The 16,487-nt window shown below is 54.1% G+C and overlaps 1 protein-coding gene and 1 long non-coding RNA gene across 3 annotated transcripts in view; one reads left to right on the top strand and one right to left on the bottom strand.

Annotated features, from left to right (window-relative positions):
• DISP3 (dispatched RND transporter family member 3) overlaps positions 1–7,582 on the top strand; it is a 57,912-nt gene extending 50,330 nt beyond the window's left edge. Inside the window, exons 16-22 of one of the 2 annotated variants that reach the window (XM_061382732.1) lie at positions 783–909; positions 1,655–1,800; positions 3,966–4,125; positions 4,728–4,841; positions 5,259–5,425; positions 6,329–6,517; positions 7,075–7,582. In XM_061382732.1, the coding sequence (XP_061238716.1) occupies positions 783–909; positions 1,655–1,800; positions 3,966–4,125; positions 4,728–4,841; positions 5,259–5,425; positions 6,329–6,517; positions 7,075–7,134 (963 nt within the window). In that variant the 3' untranslated portion in view covers positions 7,135–7,582. Of the gene's footprint in view, positions 1–782; positions 910–1,654; positions 1,801–3,965; positions 4,126–4,727; positions 4,842–5,258; positions 5,426–6,328 lie in introns of both variants that reach the window. The other variant, XM_061382731.1, reaches the window with a different exon arrangement.
• A 626-nt stretch (positions 7,583–8,208) lies between these two features.
• On the bottom strand, positions 8,209–11,906 carry LOC133227794 (uncharacterized). The gene is made up of 2 exons (XR_009729946.1): positions 11,541–11,906; positions 8,209–8,426 (listed from the first exon to the last, which is right to left on the bottom strand). It is a non-coding gene; the product is annotated as an uncharacterized LOC133227794 (long non-coding RNA).
• Between the last annotated feature and the right edge of the window lie 4,581 nt (positions 11,907–16,487).

The following is a 16,487-nucleotide window of genomic DNA, read 5'->3' as shown; positions in this document are numbered from 1 at the left end:
GGGACCAAGCCAGCTGCCCTGCATCACTAGGGGTGGAACAGAGGGGAGGGCAACAGGTGGGTAAACCCTCCCTGTCCTCCTGCAGGGGGCCTCTCCCCCACCCCATGCCCATAGCCCTTGTTGTGTGCCTCAGCCAGGGTGCCCTCACCTGGAGTAGTCTTCCTCTTTGTACATGTTTGTGCTGGTGCGGGGCTCTTGGGCGCTGGAGGAGAAAGGATCTGACAGAGAGAGGTGTGACTTGGTCTGTGCCTGGCACGTGATGGGGGCTGAGATGTGGTTGAAAGGACTGTGGATGTAGGTCTCGTTGGTCGTAACCTCTGCCTCGGGAATTCAGCCAGCCGGGTATACAGGGTGTCAGACACTAAGTAATTTGAGAGCCAGGTGGAGTCAGAGGAGTTGTATCCAGTCTGGACCATGAGTCCGCAGGGGTTCAGAAGAGGGACGGGGAGGTGGGGAGAAGAGGAAGCAGGTGATGGAGGGCAGGGGTGGGAGTCAGCTATGCGGAGGGAGAGGGGAAAGCAAGGGCCCAGGTGAGCATGCTGTGAGTAAAATTAAGGAAGGGAGACTGAGGGGGTCCGTGGGGGTGGGCAGTGATGGGAGCAGAGGAGCTGCTGGGGGTGGGGCAGAGCAGACTCAGGCAGGACCGTGGGCAACCAGGCAGAGGGTTTGAGTGCTGGCCAGAATGGTTGCAGGAGCTGCCGGAGGCTCCTCCCCAGGGTGGGGCCAGGACTGAGTCCCTGACTCACTGAGCAGCTGCACTGGCTTGTGTCTCCTTGGGAAAGGGCAGCGTCATCTATGACAGCAGCTTTGACCTCTTCAAAGAAATTGGGCACCTGTGTCGCCTCTGCAAGGCCATAGCGGGGAACTCGGAGTTGGTGAAGCCGGGCGGGGCCCAGTGCCTGCCCTCAGGTGGGTGTGAGGTCCAAGGTGGGGACAGCCCCCAGGACACACATGCCTGGAGTTGGGGTGTCTGTGGACTCTCGTGTGTGTGTGTGTGTGTGTGTGTGTGTGTGTGTGTCCACGCGGGGGTGGGAGCTATGTAAACCTTCCAGATAAGAGTAGTCTCATCCCTGAGGATGAACTGGCAGAGAGTCCACAGGCCTGGGGAGGTGTGAAGTGTGCGGGGCACACCTGTGGGAGGAGCTTTCCCAAAATTGGGGGTGAGGTCTGGGGCCAACCCCTCAGTAGAAACCTGGGTCAGACTAGGGTTCTTCCTGAAAAGGCATGCATGTGCTGCATGCTAAGTCACTTCAGTCATGTCTGACTCTTTGCAACCCATGGACTGTAGCTCACCAGACTCCTCTGTCTATGGGATTTCCCAGGCAAGAATACTGGGGTGGGTTGCCATTTCCTCCTCCAGGGGACCTTCCCGACCCAGGGATTGAACTCTCGTTTCTTATGTCTCCTGCACTGGCAGGTGGGTTCTGAGAAGGCACAGGATTTCAGTTTCTGCCCCAATGGCAAATGGGTATTGTAGGTTTCCCAGTGACATTGCTAGTAGTTTCAGACGTTTTTTAAACTAGGTTGGGGGGAAAGCGTGTGCCCCTGGTGTGTACACACTCAGATGGGTAGGTACACATGGGTGGGTGGGATGGGGGAAGAGATGCTCCCATCCCGGGTCCCCACCCCAACCCCCTCTCCGCCATCCCTGCAGGCTACAGCATCTCCTCCTTCCTGCACATGCTGCACCCCGAGTGCAAGGAGCTGCCCGAACCCCACCTGCTCCCGGGGCAGCTGTCACATGGGGCCGTAGGCGTCAAAGACGGCCGCGTGCAGTGGATCTCCATGGCCTTCGAGTCGGTGAGCCCTGGGTGGACCAACCGGGCACGGGGCAGCATGCCAACCTAACAGAGTGCAGTGTCACCACTGATCTCTAGCCCCCGTCCCAGAGCAGAGCAGAGAGCGTTCTCCTTAGAGGGGAGACTGAGGCCAAGAGGGATGAAATTGCTTGCCCAAGGTCACAGAATTCATGAGTGCCAGCATCAAGTGCAAAACCAGGCTGTCTGACCACCAGGCTGGGCCTTTCTGCCACACAGAGCGCCAGGCAGCTCTTACCTCCCTTCTTCCCCAAAGGCTCAGGGTTCACATCGTTCCATGGGGGTAGGTGACAGTTCAAGATGTTCCCCTCTGCCACTGGGAGGGGCCAGGTTCTGGGCCACAGAGCCCCTGTGCTGGGTCCCCCCAGGAGAGATGGAAGCCAGGGGACCAGCCATCCCCACACCCCACTGCTTCCTCTCTCTCATCCCTGATGCTCCCCGGGCTCCACCAAGGAAGCACCCATATACACACACCCATGTATACCCACCTGTACACACACATGCACATCCCAACCTGGGCATCAGGCCTGGCCCTGGCACCTGGCATGCTATGAGTCTTGCCCCATGCTGAGCCCCAAGGTCCAGCCCTGGCTCTGATCTTGCTGTGCTCTTTGTCCTTGAGCGGGACAGTCGTCTCCTCCAGCCTCCTGCTCCTCCTCTAAAGATTAAGGTTTCAGTTCCCTGCCCACCCGCTGGCAGTCATCAGGAAGCTAGGGTCTATCACATACGTGAAGGCATCAGGGAACGAGAAGAATATGACAAGGTGACAAGCCGGCAATTTTTGTTCTCTGGCCCCTGCCCTGCTTTCCGTCCCACCACCTGTTCCCCTCAGTGCATGTACAGCCTCACCTCCAGCCACAGGAAGGAAGACCCAGAGCCCCTCCAAGCCTTTAAGGGGCCCCAGACTAATGCAGAAGCCACTCAAAGCCCCAAGTAGTTTTTTTAAATTGCAGTAAAATATACATCATATGGCCCTCTTAACCATTTGTAAGTGTATGCTGCTGCTGCCGCCGCTGCTGCTGCTAAATCACTTCAGTCGTGTCTGACTCTGTGCGACCCCATAGACGGCAGCCCACCAGGCTCCCCCGTCCCTGGGATTCTCCAGGCAAGAACACTGGAGTGGGTTGCCATTTCCTTCTCCAATGTAAGTGTATAGTTCAGTAATATTAAGCATATGCACAGTGATGCAAATGTCACTAACGTCCATCTCTAAAATCTTTCATCTTGCAAAAGTGAAACTGTTCCCGATAAATGTAGACTCCCCAGGGGCTCCCTCCAGCCACCACTCTGTTTCTTTCCCCATGGATTTGACCACTCTCATCCCTCACACAGCACTGGCTTTTTATGATTGTTTCATTCCACTTAGCATAAAACTCTTCAGGTTCATCTGTGCTGTAGCCTGTGTCCAAATTTCCTTCCTTTTTAAGGCTGAAGCCACAGACAGTTTGAAGAATCTCTGCTTAGGTCCCTCCACATGACAGGACATCACTTCCCACCCCACCAGCACTCAGACACACACCTGCACACAGACTCATTGTGAATCGGTTTGTGCTCAGGGAGGGCAGAATTGGATCAATGAAGTAATATACCTGAAAGTTCCAGAGCTGGGCACTGTGAATCAGATAGGCCACCTGCCCTCCCAGACTCACAGTCCAGCCAGGAGAAGGTGGGGGCAGCTTGCCAGACAGTGATGAGAACAATGATGGGAAAGCATCAAGGGCTTAAAGAGCCCAGAGGATGCCTGTCTTGGGGCATCAAGGAAGGCTTCCTGGAGGAGACAGAACCCTACTTGAAGGAGGGGCAGAAGCCGGCTCTGTGGGCAGAGGAAACAGCATGGGCCAACTATGGGACTCAGAGCCAGGGACTCTGGGAGTTGGAGGTGGTCCTGTTGGAGTGGGGCAGGGATGGAATGGGGCAGGGCCTTCGGTTGCTTTGGGACGTGCTGCCACTGCTGTGAGAGTCACACGTGCACCTGGAGGCTGGTGGGAGGTGGTCTCGGATGGGCTCACCCTTCACCCCTCATGCAGCATACTCCATTCGCAAGTGTCCAGGGATCAGCTGCATATGTTATAGAGCTGACCGGCCATCGCCAGGGCAGCATAATAGGCCTCAGCCACCAACCCGTCTCACTGGCTCATGTCCCCGCAGACCACGTACAAGGGCAAGTCCTCCTTCCAGACCTACTCAGACTACCTCCGCTGGGAGAACTTCCTGCAGCAGCAGCTGAAGACACTCCCTGAGGGCTCAGCCCTGCACCACGGCTTCCAGACCTGCGAGCACTGGAAGCAGATCTTCATGGAGATCATAGGCGAGCGGCAGCCCCTCCCCCAGGGCCCCGGCACAGCGGGCGGTGGCAGGTGACCCAGACCAGGGAGGCTACGGCCTGGCCTGTCTGAGCCATGCTTGTCTTCTCAATTCTGGCCAAGAGCCCTGGAGGAACTGGAATCACACAGTGGCCGCCAACACCGATTAGAGACCAGAGTTTGGGTCCCCTCCTGCCTGGGGGCATCTGGCCACATCCTCTGATCCTGAGTTTGCCCACTTAAAAAGAAATGGTAATGATGGTAATGGCCATCATAGCCAGCGGTCATTACCATTACCAGTGACTGCTGTAAGCAGCCATCTGTCATTAGGAGGCCTTCTCAATGCCAAGCCCTGGCTGAGGCCTGGCCCGTGTTATCTCTTTAAACTCCAAATGAGGCCTAGGGAGTAGGTACTGTTATTATCCCCTTTTACAAATGAAGAAATGGGGATTCAGAGAGGGCATGTGGCTGAAAGTCACCAGAGGGACACAGCTGGCTGTGGCGGTGCTGATCTGCGTGACCCCTGTACCTCTGAACCATGAGGGTGAGGGGGTTGTGGGTGCCCTGTGCTGCAGCCCAGCTGAGGGCCCTTGCTTCTCCCTCGCAGGGGTGCAGAGCGCCCTGTATGGCCTGGCCCTGTCCCTGCTCATCTGTGTGGCCGCCGTGGCCGTGTTCACCACCCACGTGCTACTCCTGCTGCCTGTGCTCCTTAGCATCTTGGGTAAGCGGGCCGGGGGCCAGGAGCGGGCAGGGGTCTCACTGGCGGTCTCAAGTTTTTCTCCACCCTTAACTGTCTCATCTCTTCAGTGAAGGTTTCCCGACACACATACACCCCTCACCCCAGGCCAAAAGAGCCTCTGTGACAATTGTTCCTAGGGCCGTGCACTCCCCAAGAGGAGGCAGGTGGCACCAGGTGGCAGGTCTCAGCCCAGGGATGTGTTGCTGCCCCCTGTCACCTCTTTCAGGCCCCCTCAGCCCTCTCAGGCCCTGTCCCTCCTCATCTCGCCAGTCACCAGAGTTGAGGGATCTACCGTAGACTTCATCGCCTTCCCCAGAGACCCTCTGAATTTGCCCAGCCCCCTTCCAGGGCTGTATGGGTGGGGCCAGGTCCAAGCTACCTCCCCGCCGCCCCCTGCAGGCATCGTGTGCCTCGTGGTGACCATCATGTACTGGAGCGGCTGGGAGATGGGCGCCGTGGAGGCGATCTCCCTGTCCATTCTTGTCGGCTCCTCCGTGGATTACTGCGTCCATCTGGTTGAGGGCTACCTGTTGGCTGGAGAGAATCTGCCCCCTCACCAGGCTGAGGTGAGCCCCACACCTTCCCCACCCATCCCTAAGATATCTTCTCCCTCCCCAGTGCCACTGATGAAGACCCCCAAGGGTCGCTGGACACCATGGTGTCCGATTCCCATCCAGCATGTGTTGCAGGAGCCTCCGTTTCCAGGGCCATTCTCCACACCAGGGGACTCGAGCTCTTAGGCAGCTGCACCCAGCATGATTGTGGGCCGTGGATGGGTCCACTCCCCCAGCTCTGTCTCCCTAAGTGAGCATGAGGAGTTGGGCCAGGCGCTGTCCAAGGGCCCTTCCTGTTTCTCGAGTCCCTGATTCCCAGTCTCATTCTCAAGCCCAGGAAGCAGGTCTGAGCCCTTCTAGTTGTGACCCTGAGGCCACCCCACCCTCACTGGACCTTGTGGCTTAGGGAAGACATACCCATGTACTCAGTGCCAAAACCAGCTCTAGGTCTCATAAAGTTTTTGGTTTTCCCCAGTTTGGAATTGTTTTGGTGTGAAACATTTATAAATACATAAATTAAATCAGTTATACATTTAGCTGCTCTGGGTCAAAAGAAGGAATCAGTTCCAATCAGGGCTCCCATGTTCGAGGACTGACCGTGCAGATCATCGGTGTTCTGGTTGTCATAGGGATGTTTAACCAGCCCCCACTCTGTGCCCAGCGCTGGGCACTGCTGCAGGGGAGCGGGTTTTATGTCCCCGCAGAGCCGTCGGAGCAGGTGCTGTTATTACCCGCCTCTCACCCTCCCCTCACCCAACACACACATATTTATGAAAGTGGAATCAGAGCCCTGCAGGGGCAAGGCTGGCCTTGGACAGCATGTGCGTGTTTCCCAGGGCCCAACCCCCCATCCCAAGCCCCAGGCAGGGAGTGATCCCTTCCGGGGGGCCCCAGCGTTCTTTCACTTACCCCCAGGACGCCCACTCGCAGCGCCAGTGGCGGACGCTGGAGGCAGTGCGGCATGTGGGCGTGGCCATCGTCTCCAGCGCCCTCACCACAGTCATCGCCACGGTGCCCCTCTTCTTCTGCATCATCGCCCCGTTTGCCAAGTTCGGCAAGATCGTCGCCCTCAACACAGGCGTCTCCATCCTCTACACGCTCACGGTCAGCACAGCCCTGCTCGGCATCATGGCGCCCGGCTCCTTCACGCGGACCAGGACTTCCTTCCTCAAAGCCCTGGGCGCTGTGCTCCTGGCGGGGGCCCTGGGGCTGGGCGCCTGCCTTCTGCTCCTCCGGAGTGGCTATAAGATCCCCCTGCCCAATGGGACCTCCCTATAGCCCTGGCACTACATCTGGACTTGCACACCTTTGGTCCAGTAGGTGGGGGACGAGATGCTTGTTCTCTGCGCCCAGAGGCACATTGTTCGCAGCTCGGCTACAACTCCTTATGTTCCCAAACGTCTGGGCCAGACGTCACCCACCTGTGTGACCCACACTGCCTTCATCACAGTGCCAGCCCCTGCTGGGTGGTGAAGCTGGCTGCCACTCCCCACTGCTGGACACTGGCAGCTGCCCTGCCTCTCCCTGTTAGGGGAAGAGACCAGCCCTCCTCCTGAACCTGGTTCCCAGGGGAGTCAGGTGATTTTTGCAGGGGGCTTCCCTCTGCAGAATTTCCACATTGCCTCAGTGCTCACAAGAACTTTCTGATGTGGTTGTTACAGGGCCCCCATTCTATGGATGTGAAAACCAAGGCCTCAGAAGGCGAAGTAACTGACCTGTAGCTGGGTCAGTGGCACAGCCAGAGTGGCCTCCCTCGGGAACTCTGCAGGAAGAGCACAGAGGGTTCAAGGGCAGGGCCTCACACCCCCTGCCCCCCCCTCCCCAACAGTTTTATGGCGGCCAGTGCTGGGTGGTCCTGTGGCCTCCCTAGGCCTTTAGGTCCTGGCCTGGGAGGACAGAAGGACCAGCCTGGGTTACTGCATGTCCTAACCCCGGCCCCAGACTCAAGGGGCTCTGCTCTCTGGAAAGCCATGGGGCCCCAGCACAGCCTTCCTCACAAATTTAAGCCCTCCACCTCCCCAACCTGACTCTGTGGGTGGAATTTAGGGGAGGGGGCAGCCCCTGGGATGGGGAGCTGGCCGTGCCTGCCTCCTGCTCACAGCAGATGGTTCTTATTAAAGTGAAATGAAACTGCAGACCGCCGCCATTAACACGAGCATTTTAAGCATTGCTGGCTCCATTGTATTCTTCAGATTGCAATAACTAAGTGTTTGCATGGTGCCGTTGGGAACCTGGCTGAGGCGGGCGCTGGGCCTGGAAGGAGATGGAGGTGGAGTGGAAGGGGCAGGAGCCTCTGGGGTAGGGTCACAGAGTACTCTGGGAGCCCAGAGTCAGGCTGGGGAACTCGGGGGCAAGGCACCATAGGAGTGGAGCCCATTTGGCTCCCTACCAGGACACTTATTAGCCCCTTCAATGTTCCCAGTACCGTGCTGTGACCTTCTTCCTTGGGACAGACATTGGCCCAGGGCATTAGGAAGCTGGACACAGACTGAGCTGGGACTGACCCCTTAGGGTGGGTGGATGGTTTCCTGGTGAGCTCGCCTGGTCATCTGTAAATATTAACAGGGAGGCTGGGCATGCAGGATAGACCTGCAACAACCTGTCACCACCAGTGCGTGCCTGGCACCCAACAGAGGCTCAGTATTTGCTGAGGGAGCATCAGATTTTGGTTCCCACTCTCCATGGTGAAGACAGACACCAAACACCAGGTTAATGGTATAAGCTGACATATAGCTCTTAGCATACCAGTTGCTCTTCTTAGGGTTTGTCTTAGTAACAAAGTGCTTCAGACCGGGTGGCTTATAAAGACAGAGGTTTATTTTCTCACAGTTCCGGAGGCTGGAAATCTGATGGAAGGTGTAAACAGAGAGGGTTGTTCTGGAGGTTGAGGGGGACTCTGCTCCATCCCCCTCTCCTGGGTTCTTTCTGCTGGTGGCTGGCCATCCTTGGCATTCATTGGCTTGTAGAGACATCACTCCAGTCTCTGTCTCCATCTCACTTGCCCGTCTTCTCTCTGTGTAGGTCACATTGCCTTCAGTTGTATCAGATCCTAATGACTTCATCTTAATTTGGTCACCTGCAAAGATCCTATTTCCAAATAAGCTCACATCTGGGACCTCTCTGGTGGTCCAGTGGCTAAGACTGCACTCCCAAGGCAGGGGTTCAATCCCTGGTCGTGGAACTAGACCCCACATGTTGCAACTAAGGAGTTCACACACCGCAACTAAAGAACCTGCATGGTGCATCGAAGATTGAAAATCCCATGTGCCACAACTAAGACATGGCACAGCCAAAATAAAATATTTAAAAAACAAAACAAGCTCACATTCATGGGGACCAGGGTTAGCCTCAACATATCTTTTGGGAGGAACACAATTCAACTCATAACAAGGCTCAACATGCATCAGCTCAGTTGTTAACCTTAGGGAGAGGGTGCTTGGACCCATTTTACGCCTGGGGAAACCAAGGCTCAAGAGATTGCCTTGCCTGAGTCAGGCAGCTGCTGGTGGGAGAGCCAGAGTTTGACCCCAACCAGCCTGTCCCTGGTGGTTCAGACAGTCAAGAATCCACCTACAATGCAGGAGATCCAGGTTCAGTCCCTGGGTCAGGAAGATTCCCTGGAGAAGGGAATGACTACCCACTCCAGTAGTCTTGCCTGGAGAATCCCACAGACAGAGAAGCCTGGCGGGCTACAGTCCATGGAGTCGCAAAGAGTCGGACATGACTGAGTAACACACACACACAGCCTGTCCCAGAGTGTGTGCTCATCCCTGAGGGTGTGCAGCCTCTCGGGGAATTGTAACAAAGGGTGGTGATGGCACAGGGGCACTCTTATCAAGTGGCTTCTTAGAGAATCTGGATGGAAACCCTTCAATTTGTACAATACTTCACCCCTAAGAATTTCCCCATCAGCCTGTCTGAAACCTGAGCCATCAGAGGCCTGGCAGAGAGCACTGTGGCTGAAGGAGCTGGTCAAGGATTTAGGCAGGTCAGCCAGGGCTCCAGCAGCACTTGTAGGGGGTGAGGTAGAGGGCAGAAGGCCACAACTGCAGAGTTGGACATCTTCCAACAACAGGAAGGAAGGAAAAGGCAAACTTATAGGAAAAGACCAGGTGGGAGGGGGTGGGGCACCGAGGGAGCTGGCAAGTTGACAAGACGTCCCAGAAGGTGCTCAGAGAAAAGACTGCCATCTCCAAGTCCTTGTCCTGAGACCTTCCCAATAACCTAGTATTAACTTGGAGGTATGGTCATTTGCATATCATTTGGATGCAGTCCAGGTCGTGCCCATTTGTCAGGAAACCCTCACTAAGCCCATTTCCTTGCTTTTAAGAAACAGCTCCTCTTCCTTCCCCTTGGTCTTCATCTTTACAAAGTGCTCTGGGGGTGTCAGGCAGGCAGGACAAGGGTGAAGGAGGCCAGGCCCTGGTGTCGCTGTCACCTCCCTCCAACAGGTGACTAGGGCTCCTCTACATCAATACAACTCTCTCATGACCCTCACAGTGCTCCTTGGAGCGAGTTCCCATTTTACAGATGAAGACTGTGAGCCCCAGAGGAGGCAGTGACAGTGCACGGCCAGGCTGCCTGGGTCCCTGCCCGTCTCTGCTTCCCTGCTGGGTCCACTCTCTGTGGATGGTGTTCTTTATCTCCTCATAATATGTCCTGGTTCCTTAGGCCAGCATGGCAACTGCCCTGTCCAGCTCTGGGTCAGTACTTCTCTCTCTCCTTGGGGCAGGGCTGGGGAAGGATATGTGCTCAGTCATTCAGTCGTGTCCGACTCTTTGCAACCCCATGGACTGCAGCCCACCAGGCTCTTCTGTCCATGGAACTCTCCAGGCAAGAATACTGGAGTGGGTTGCCATTTCCTCCTCCAGAGGCTCTTCCTGACCCAGGGATCAATCCGGCGTCTCCTGCATTGGCAGGCAGATTCTTTACCATCAGTCACCTGGGAAATGCACAAGGGGAAGGATGCTGGTGACTGTGTGTGAGCTCCGGGGAAACTTGGCTACACCCTTCGCTGCCTGCTGCTGCTGCTGCTAAGTCGCTTCAGTTGTGTCCGACTCTGTACGACCCCATAGATGGCAGCCCACTAGGCTCCTCTGTCCCTGGGATTCTCCAGGCAAGAGTACTGGAGTGGGTTGCCATTGCCTTCTCCCCTTCACTGCCTACTTGGCTACAAATAATTCCCCCTTCATCTTGTTTGCAAATATTGGCTCCACAGGGTCCCAGAGGCAGTAACTCCCGTGAAAAGGACCTTGACCTTCCTTCACCCGCTAACGCACAGCTCACAGTCTTAATGAGCTTTTGCTGAGCGCTAATGAGATGCCCTTCATTAGATCGGGCACAGCAGTTAGTCTGGGATCTGCGAGGATGTGCAGGCATTCAGCAGGCCGGGGAGGGGCAGAGGGCCTGAGGGGGTCCCGTGTAGAGGGACCCCTGTCACTTACAAAGGTTCCCTGAGCCCCTGCTTCTCTCTCCTTCCCTTGGAAGCCAGGAAATCGATGGGAGCCAGTGCTTTAAAGTGCTGGCCACGTCCCAGGCCCTATCGGTTCACTCTCAGGAGTTCTTGCAGCATTCCTCAGAAGGGAATGTCTTTGTCCCATTTCACTGCGAAAAAAGAACCAAACCCCAGGGACTTCCCTGGTGGTCCAGTGGCTAAGACTCTGTGTTCCCAATGCAGGGGGCCTGGGTTCACTCTCTGGTTGGAGAGCTATATCCCACATGCCACAACTAAAGATCCCATGCGTGCATGAGTGCTAAGTTTCTTCAGTCATGCCTGACTCTTTGCAACCCCATGGACTATAACCCACCAGGCTCTTCTCTCCATGGGATTCTCCAGGCAAGAATACTGGAACGGGTTGCCATGCCCTCCTCTAGGGATTTTCCCAACCCAGGGATCAAACTCCTGCATTGGGAGGTGGGTTCTTTACCTCTAGCACCAATCAGGAAGCCCTAAAATATCCTTATACTGCAACTAAGATCCTATGTAGCCCCCCCCCCAAAAAAAAATTAACCCCAGAGACATGAAGTAACTAGCCTGAGGTCACACAGCTTGTGAGTTATAGAGCTGGAATTCCCGCCTAGGGCAAACAGCTCCTGAGTACATGCCCTCTCTCTAATACAACCTCACCTGCAAACAGGTTTGATTCTCAGAAGCAGCCAGCCCCAGGCCAGCTGGGCAGCCAGGGTCCTCCCTCCTTCACGTTTGTCCACCTGCTTGCTTCTCTGAGAGGAAAGAGCACCAGACTGAGAGTTCAGCGTTCGAGTCTGGGCTCCAGCCAAGGTGATCTGGAGCAAGTCACTGCACTGTTTCAATCCTCTGGAAAGTGGGGAGGGGACAGCATGACATCCAAGGCTCTGCCTCCTCCTACTTCTATGCTGCCGGATTTGAGTCTCCTTAAGTCAATCTGCCCCAGGGCCCATCCTCCGCCCATCTTTTCCTCTGAGCCTCTCCTGTCTCCTCATCGTTCACATCCAATGAGCAGGAGGCTGCACATTGGAGCTGTTGTCTGTTCAACAATGATTAATTGAACACTTACTATGTGTCACGCACTGTTCCAGACCTCGGTGATCCAAGGAAACACAAAAACAAACCCAGATCTGACTCCATGGACCTTACAATTGAGGTAGGGAAAATCTCTTTAGTAAAAGAACCCTCAGATACATAACCACAAACCAGAGGGCTGTGAGGGAGAGCAGTGAAGGGTAAGGGCCCCAAGCCTTGTGACAGGGACGCCTGGGGATGTGGCTTCTGCATGGAGGTTTAAAGGATGAGGACCATTTCCCCTGCTCTGAAGGGGTTGTTCCCTCCAAGCACAGGCCTCCTTGAGCCACAGAACAGCCTCCCGCAGACTGATGCTAAGACCTAAAAGGACGGATTCATTGTATCTTAAGGGTCAAGGCTGGAGCTTCTGCAGACAGGGAAAGTGGCGACAGGCTGGGTCAAGAGAGCATCTGGCTATTCTAGGAGCTCAGTCACACACCCACACCCCACCCAGTGACCCAAGAGGGAGGCGTGGAGTGGCCCTCTACACACGGTTCTCAGACCAACCTCAGTCACTGGGAAGAGGGGAGGAGGAGAGGGGAGGGAGGGAGGAGGGAGGAGGGGTAGAGGAGGGAGGTGGGGAGGGAGGGAGGGAAAGAGGGGGAGAGGAGGGAGGAAGTGAAGGAAGGGGAGGAGAGGGAGGGGAGGGGAGGGGAGGGAAGGAGGAGGAGAGGGAGGGAGGGGGGAGGGGAGGGAGGAGGGGGAGGTGCCCGGGCAGAACTGAGTCTCCTTTTCCTGCTGGGGCCTCCAGAGGACTTCAGAGTGGCATTCCTGCCCACTCCAGCTGGCAAAATACTATTGCCTTTGGCATTCAAGGCTCAGAGGAGCCCTGTGAAAAGCAATCCACTCCAAATAGACTTAAAATATGAGCCCAGAAGCCAGAGGCTGTGAGTCCACAGACCACCATGCCTGGGGGGCTCAGGCTGGTGTAGGGCCTGAGGTCTTTGCCCAGCCCTGCCCTCCAAGGCTGCATGGATCTGCCTGAGACTGTTCAGTCGTGTAGACTCTTTGTGACCCCATGGACTATAGCCCACCAGGCTCCTCTGTCTATGGATTTTTCCAGGCAAGAGTACTGGAGTGGGTTGCCAGGGTGGAGTGTAAACTGGCTCTACCATCGCAGAAGGGAGTTTAGCAGTAACTATCAAATCACAGCGGCACGATCCTTTTTTTTTTTTAATTTGACTGCACTAGGTCTTAGCTGTGGCCTGTGAACCCTTAACTGCAGCATATGGGATCTAGCTCCCTGACCAGGGATCAAACCCAGGTCCCCTGCCTTGGGATCGAGGAGTCTTAGCCACTGGACCACCAGGGGAGTCCCAGCATGATCCTTTTGATTCAGCAATCCCACTTTTGAGAATTTATCCTGCAGAGAAACTTACACTTGGCAAGGTTTTCACTGAAGCCTTGTCCAGTATATCCAAGGACTGGGAGCTCCTCAACGTCCCTCAGCTCAGTAACCAATGAAATAAGTTACAATCAGTCCTTTCAGACAATAGGATATTCTGTGACTGTAAACAAAGAATGAGGGAGATTTGTAAGTGCCAGTATGAGAAAAACCACGAAGGTCTATTAAATGAGAAGAAAGTTGCAAAAAATGTGTGTAAAACACCTTGAAAAATGGGTGGGAGAGAGAAAGAATGCTCATTTTCCTTGTATATATATAAAGAAACTAGAGGAAACACACAAAAAAATCTAAGGCAGTGGTTACTTGTGGGAATTGGGATGTGGGGACTAGGCAGATGGCAGACAGACAAGGGAGGAAGACTTTTATTACAAATCTTTTCACACTCTTGGATTTTTTGACTACAGGAATATATTACCTGGATTTTTTTTTTTTTTTTAAGCAAAGGAGAGACATGGTCTTCATTTGCTTCTTAGAAAACTCATTCTTACTGCGGAGCAGAGGATGCACTCAGGAGGGTGGAGAGCAGTGAGGAAAGAAGAAAGGAGTGTCCCTCCCAGAGAAGACATCAATAAACTTCACCTGAAGTTCTCTGAACCCAGACACTGCCAGGATCCGGGAGGGGGGTAACAGCAGGCTCCCTGCTACCTTCTCTGAGTAGAGATGTGGGCCATCAGCCCCTCTAGTGACGTTCCAGAGCCCCTGGAGTGCTCAGGAGTGTGGCATTGTTTGACGCTGCTCCCGCACCTCCTTGTAGTTGAGCGGGAAAAGGGAATGACTGGAAGGGAGCAGCGCTGGGTAATAGAAAGAGCGCAGAGTTGGGCTCTGTGACCCCCCTGGTGTGGCGTTCTAGAAATTGGGATTAGTATCCTCATTCTGCCTCCATTAACTATGTGAATTAGAGCAAGTCCCTTCCTCTATTTTGGCCTGTTTGCTCACCCATTAAATAGACAAATAATACCTACCATGCATGATTGTTGTGTTTAAATGGGGTAATACATGCAAGGGTTTGTGCATAGCGATAGCTGCTAAACCACCATCATTTTCATTGTCATTAGAACAGAGTTCTCCCAACTCAGGATAGCATTTATGTGCTTGGAGTATCAAAGCACTTCAATAAATATGAACTATTCCCTCTCCAGTTTGTTTCTCTCAGACTATGGGTGGAATACGCCTTCTTGTCCCACTGATGTTGGGTCTGGCCATGTGACTTGCATTATCCACTGGGATGTCGGCAAGAGTCAAGCAAGCAAAGGCTTGAAGCATGCCGGTCCAAGGGGACTTGCCCTCTGCGCTTCTGCCTTTCCATGGGATGAGCATGCCCAGTAGGTTGAGAGACACATGGAGCAGACTTGACCCAACAGTAGCTTGGAGCCAAGCCCACATGACCCTGGCATGGCTCACCCATCTCTCAGCTGACATCAGTTAATGATTGTTTTAAGCCACAGAGATTGGGGAGATTTGTTACACAACATTATTGCAGCAACAGCTGGTGGAAGCATTGTTCATTGCATTCATAATAAAGTTGATTCTTTCTACAGATTCACAGTCCTTTTGGACCTCACTGATACTTTCCCTGTTTCCATTGCATGTCACTGCCTCCTCTTTGCATTTCGGGCTTCAGCCAAACCAATCTTCTTTCAGTTCCTGATGGTCCAGGCTTTGCACATGCTGTTCTCTCTGCCTGGATGCTCCTCCTCTCCTTCCAGCATCTTCATGAAAGTGTTAGTCACTCTGTTGTGTCTGACTCTTTGCGACCCCATGCACTGTAGCCTACCAGGCTTCTCCATTCATAGGATTTTCCATGCAAGAATACTGGAGTGGGTTGCCATTTCCTTCTCCACAGAATCTTCCCAACCCAGGGATTGAACCCAGGTCTCCTTCATTGCAGGGAGACTCTTTACTGTCTGAGCCACCAGGGAAGTCAAGCACCTTCCTGCTGCTACTGCTGCTGCTAAGTCACTTCAGTCGTGTCTGACTCTGTGTGACCCCATAGACGGCCCACCAGGCTCTGCCGTCCCTGGAATTCTCCAGGCAAGAACACTGGAGTGGGTTGCCATTTCCTTCTCCAATGCATGAAAGTGAAAAGTGAAAAGTGAAAGTGAAGTCGCTCAGTCGTGTCCGACTCTTAGGGACCTCATGGACTGCAGCCTACCAGGCTCCTCCATCCATGGGATTTTCCAGGCAAGAGTACTGGAGTGGGGTGCCATTGCCTTCTCCGAAGCACCTTCCTAGTTCCTCCTAATACTTCAGGCCTCAACTTTCTCCTAGAAGCCTTGATTGGTGCCTCGAGTCTGGGCCAGTTGTCCTGGGATGTGACCTCACAGCACTTTGTATTTCCTGGCCCTGGCTGTTTCCTGACCTCCTACTTGCCTCTCTCCTCATTTGGACACACTCCCTGAAGGCAAAGCCTGGTATCCCCAGTTCCTGATATACAGTGTGTTCATTGTAAATGTTTATTGACTGAATGAATTTCCTACCCTTTCAAGCCTCAATCTGCCCACCTGTTAAAGGGGAATAATCACATCAGAACTGGGGCAGAGGGAGTTCCTTGGCTAAGACTTCACCTTTCAATGCAGGGAGTACAGGCTCAATCCCTGGTTGAGGAGCAAAGATCCCACATGTCTTGTGGCCAAAAAGCCAAAACATAAAACCGAAGCAATATTGTAACATATTCAGTAGTTCAGTTCAGTCGCTCAGTCGTGTCCGACTCTTTGCAACCCCATGAACCACAGCACGCCAGGACTCCCTGTCCATCACCAACTCCTGGAGTTCACCCAAACCCATGTCCATCGAGTCGATGATGCCATCCAACCATCTCATCCTCTGTCATCCCCTTCTCCTCCTGCCTCAATCTTTCCCAGCATCAGGGTCTTTTCCAATGAGTCAGCTCTTCGCATGAAGTGGCCAAAGTATTGGAGTTTCAGCTTCAACATCAGTCCTTCCAGTGAACACCCAGGACTGATCTCCTTTAGGATGGACTGGTTGGACGTCCTTGCTGTCCAAGGGACTCTCAAGAGTCTTCTCCAACACCACAGTTCAAAAGGATCAATTCTTCAGTGCTCAGCTTTCTTTATAGTCCAACTCTCACATCCATACATGACCACTGGAAAAACCATAGCCTTGACTAG

This window comes from Bos javanicus, chromosome 16 (genome assembly GCF_032452875.1).
Source record: "Bos javanicus breed banteng chromosome 16, ARS-OSU_banteng_1.0, whole genome shotgun sequence".
NCBI classification, from domain to species: Eukaryota; Metazoa; Chordata; class Mammalia; order Artiodactyla; family Bovidae; genus Bos; species Bos javanicus.
This window is presented reverse-complemented; position numbering and strand designations above follow the sequence as displayed.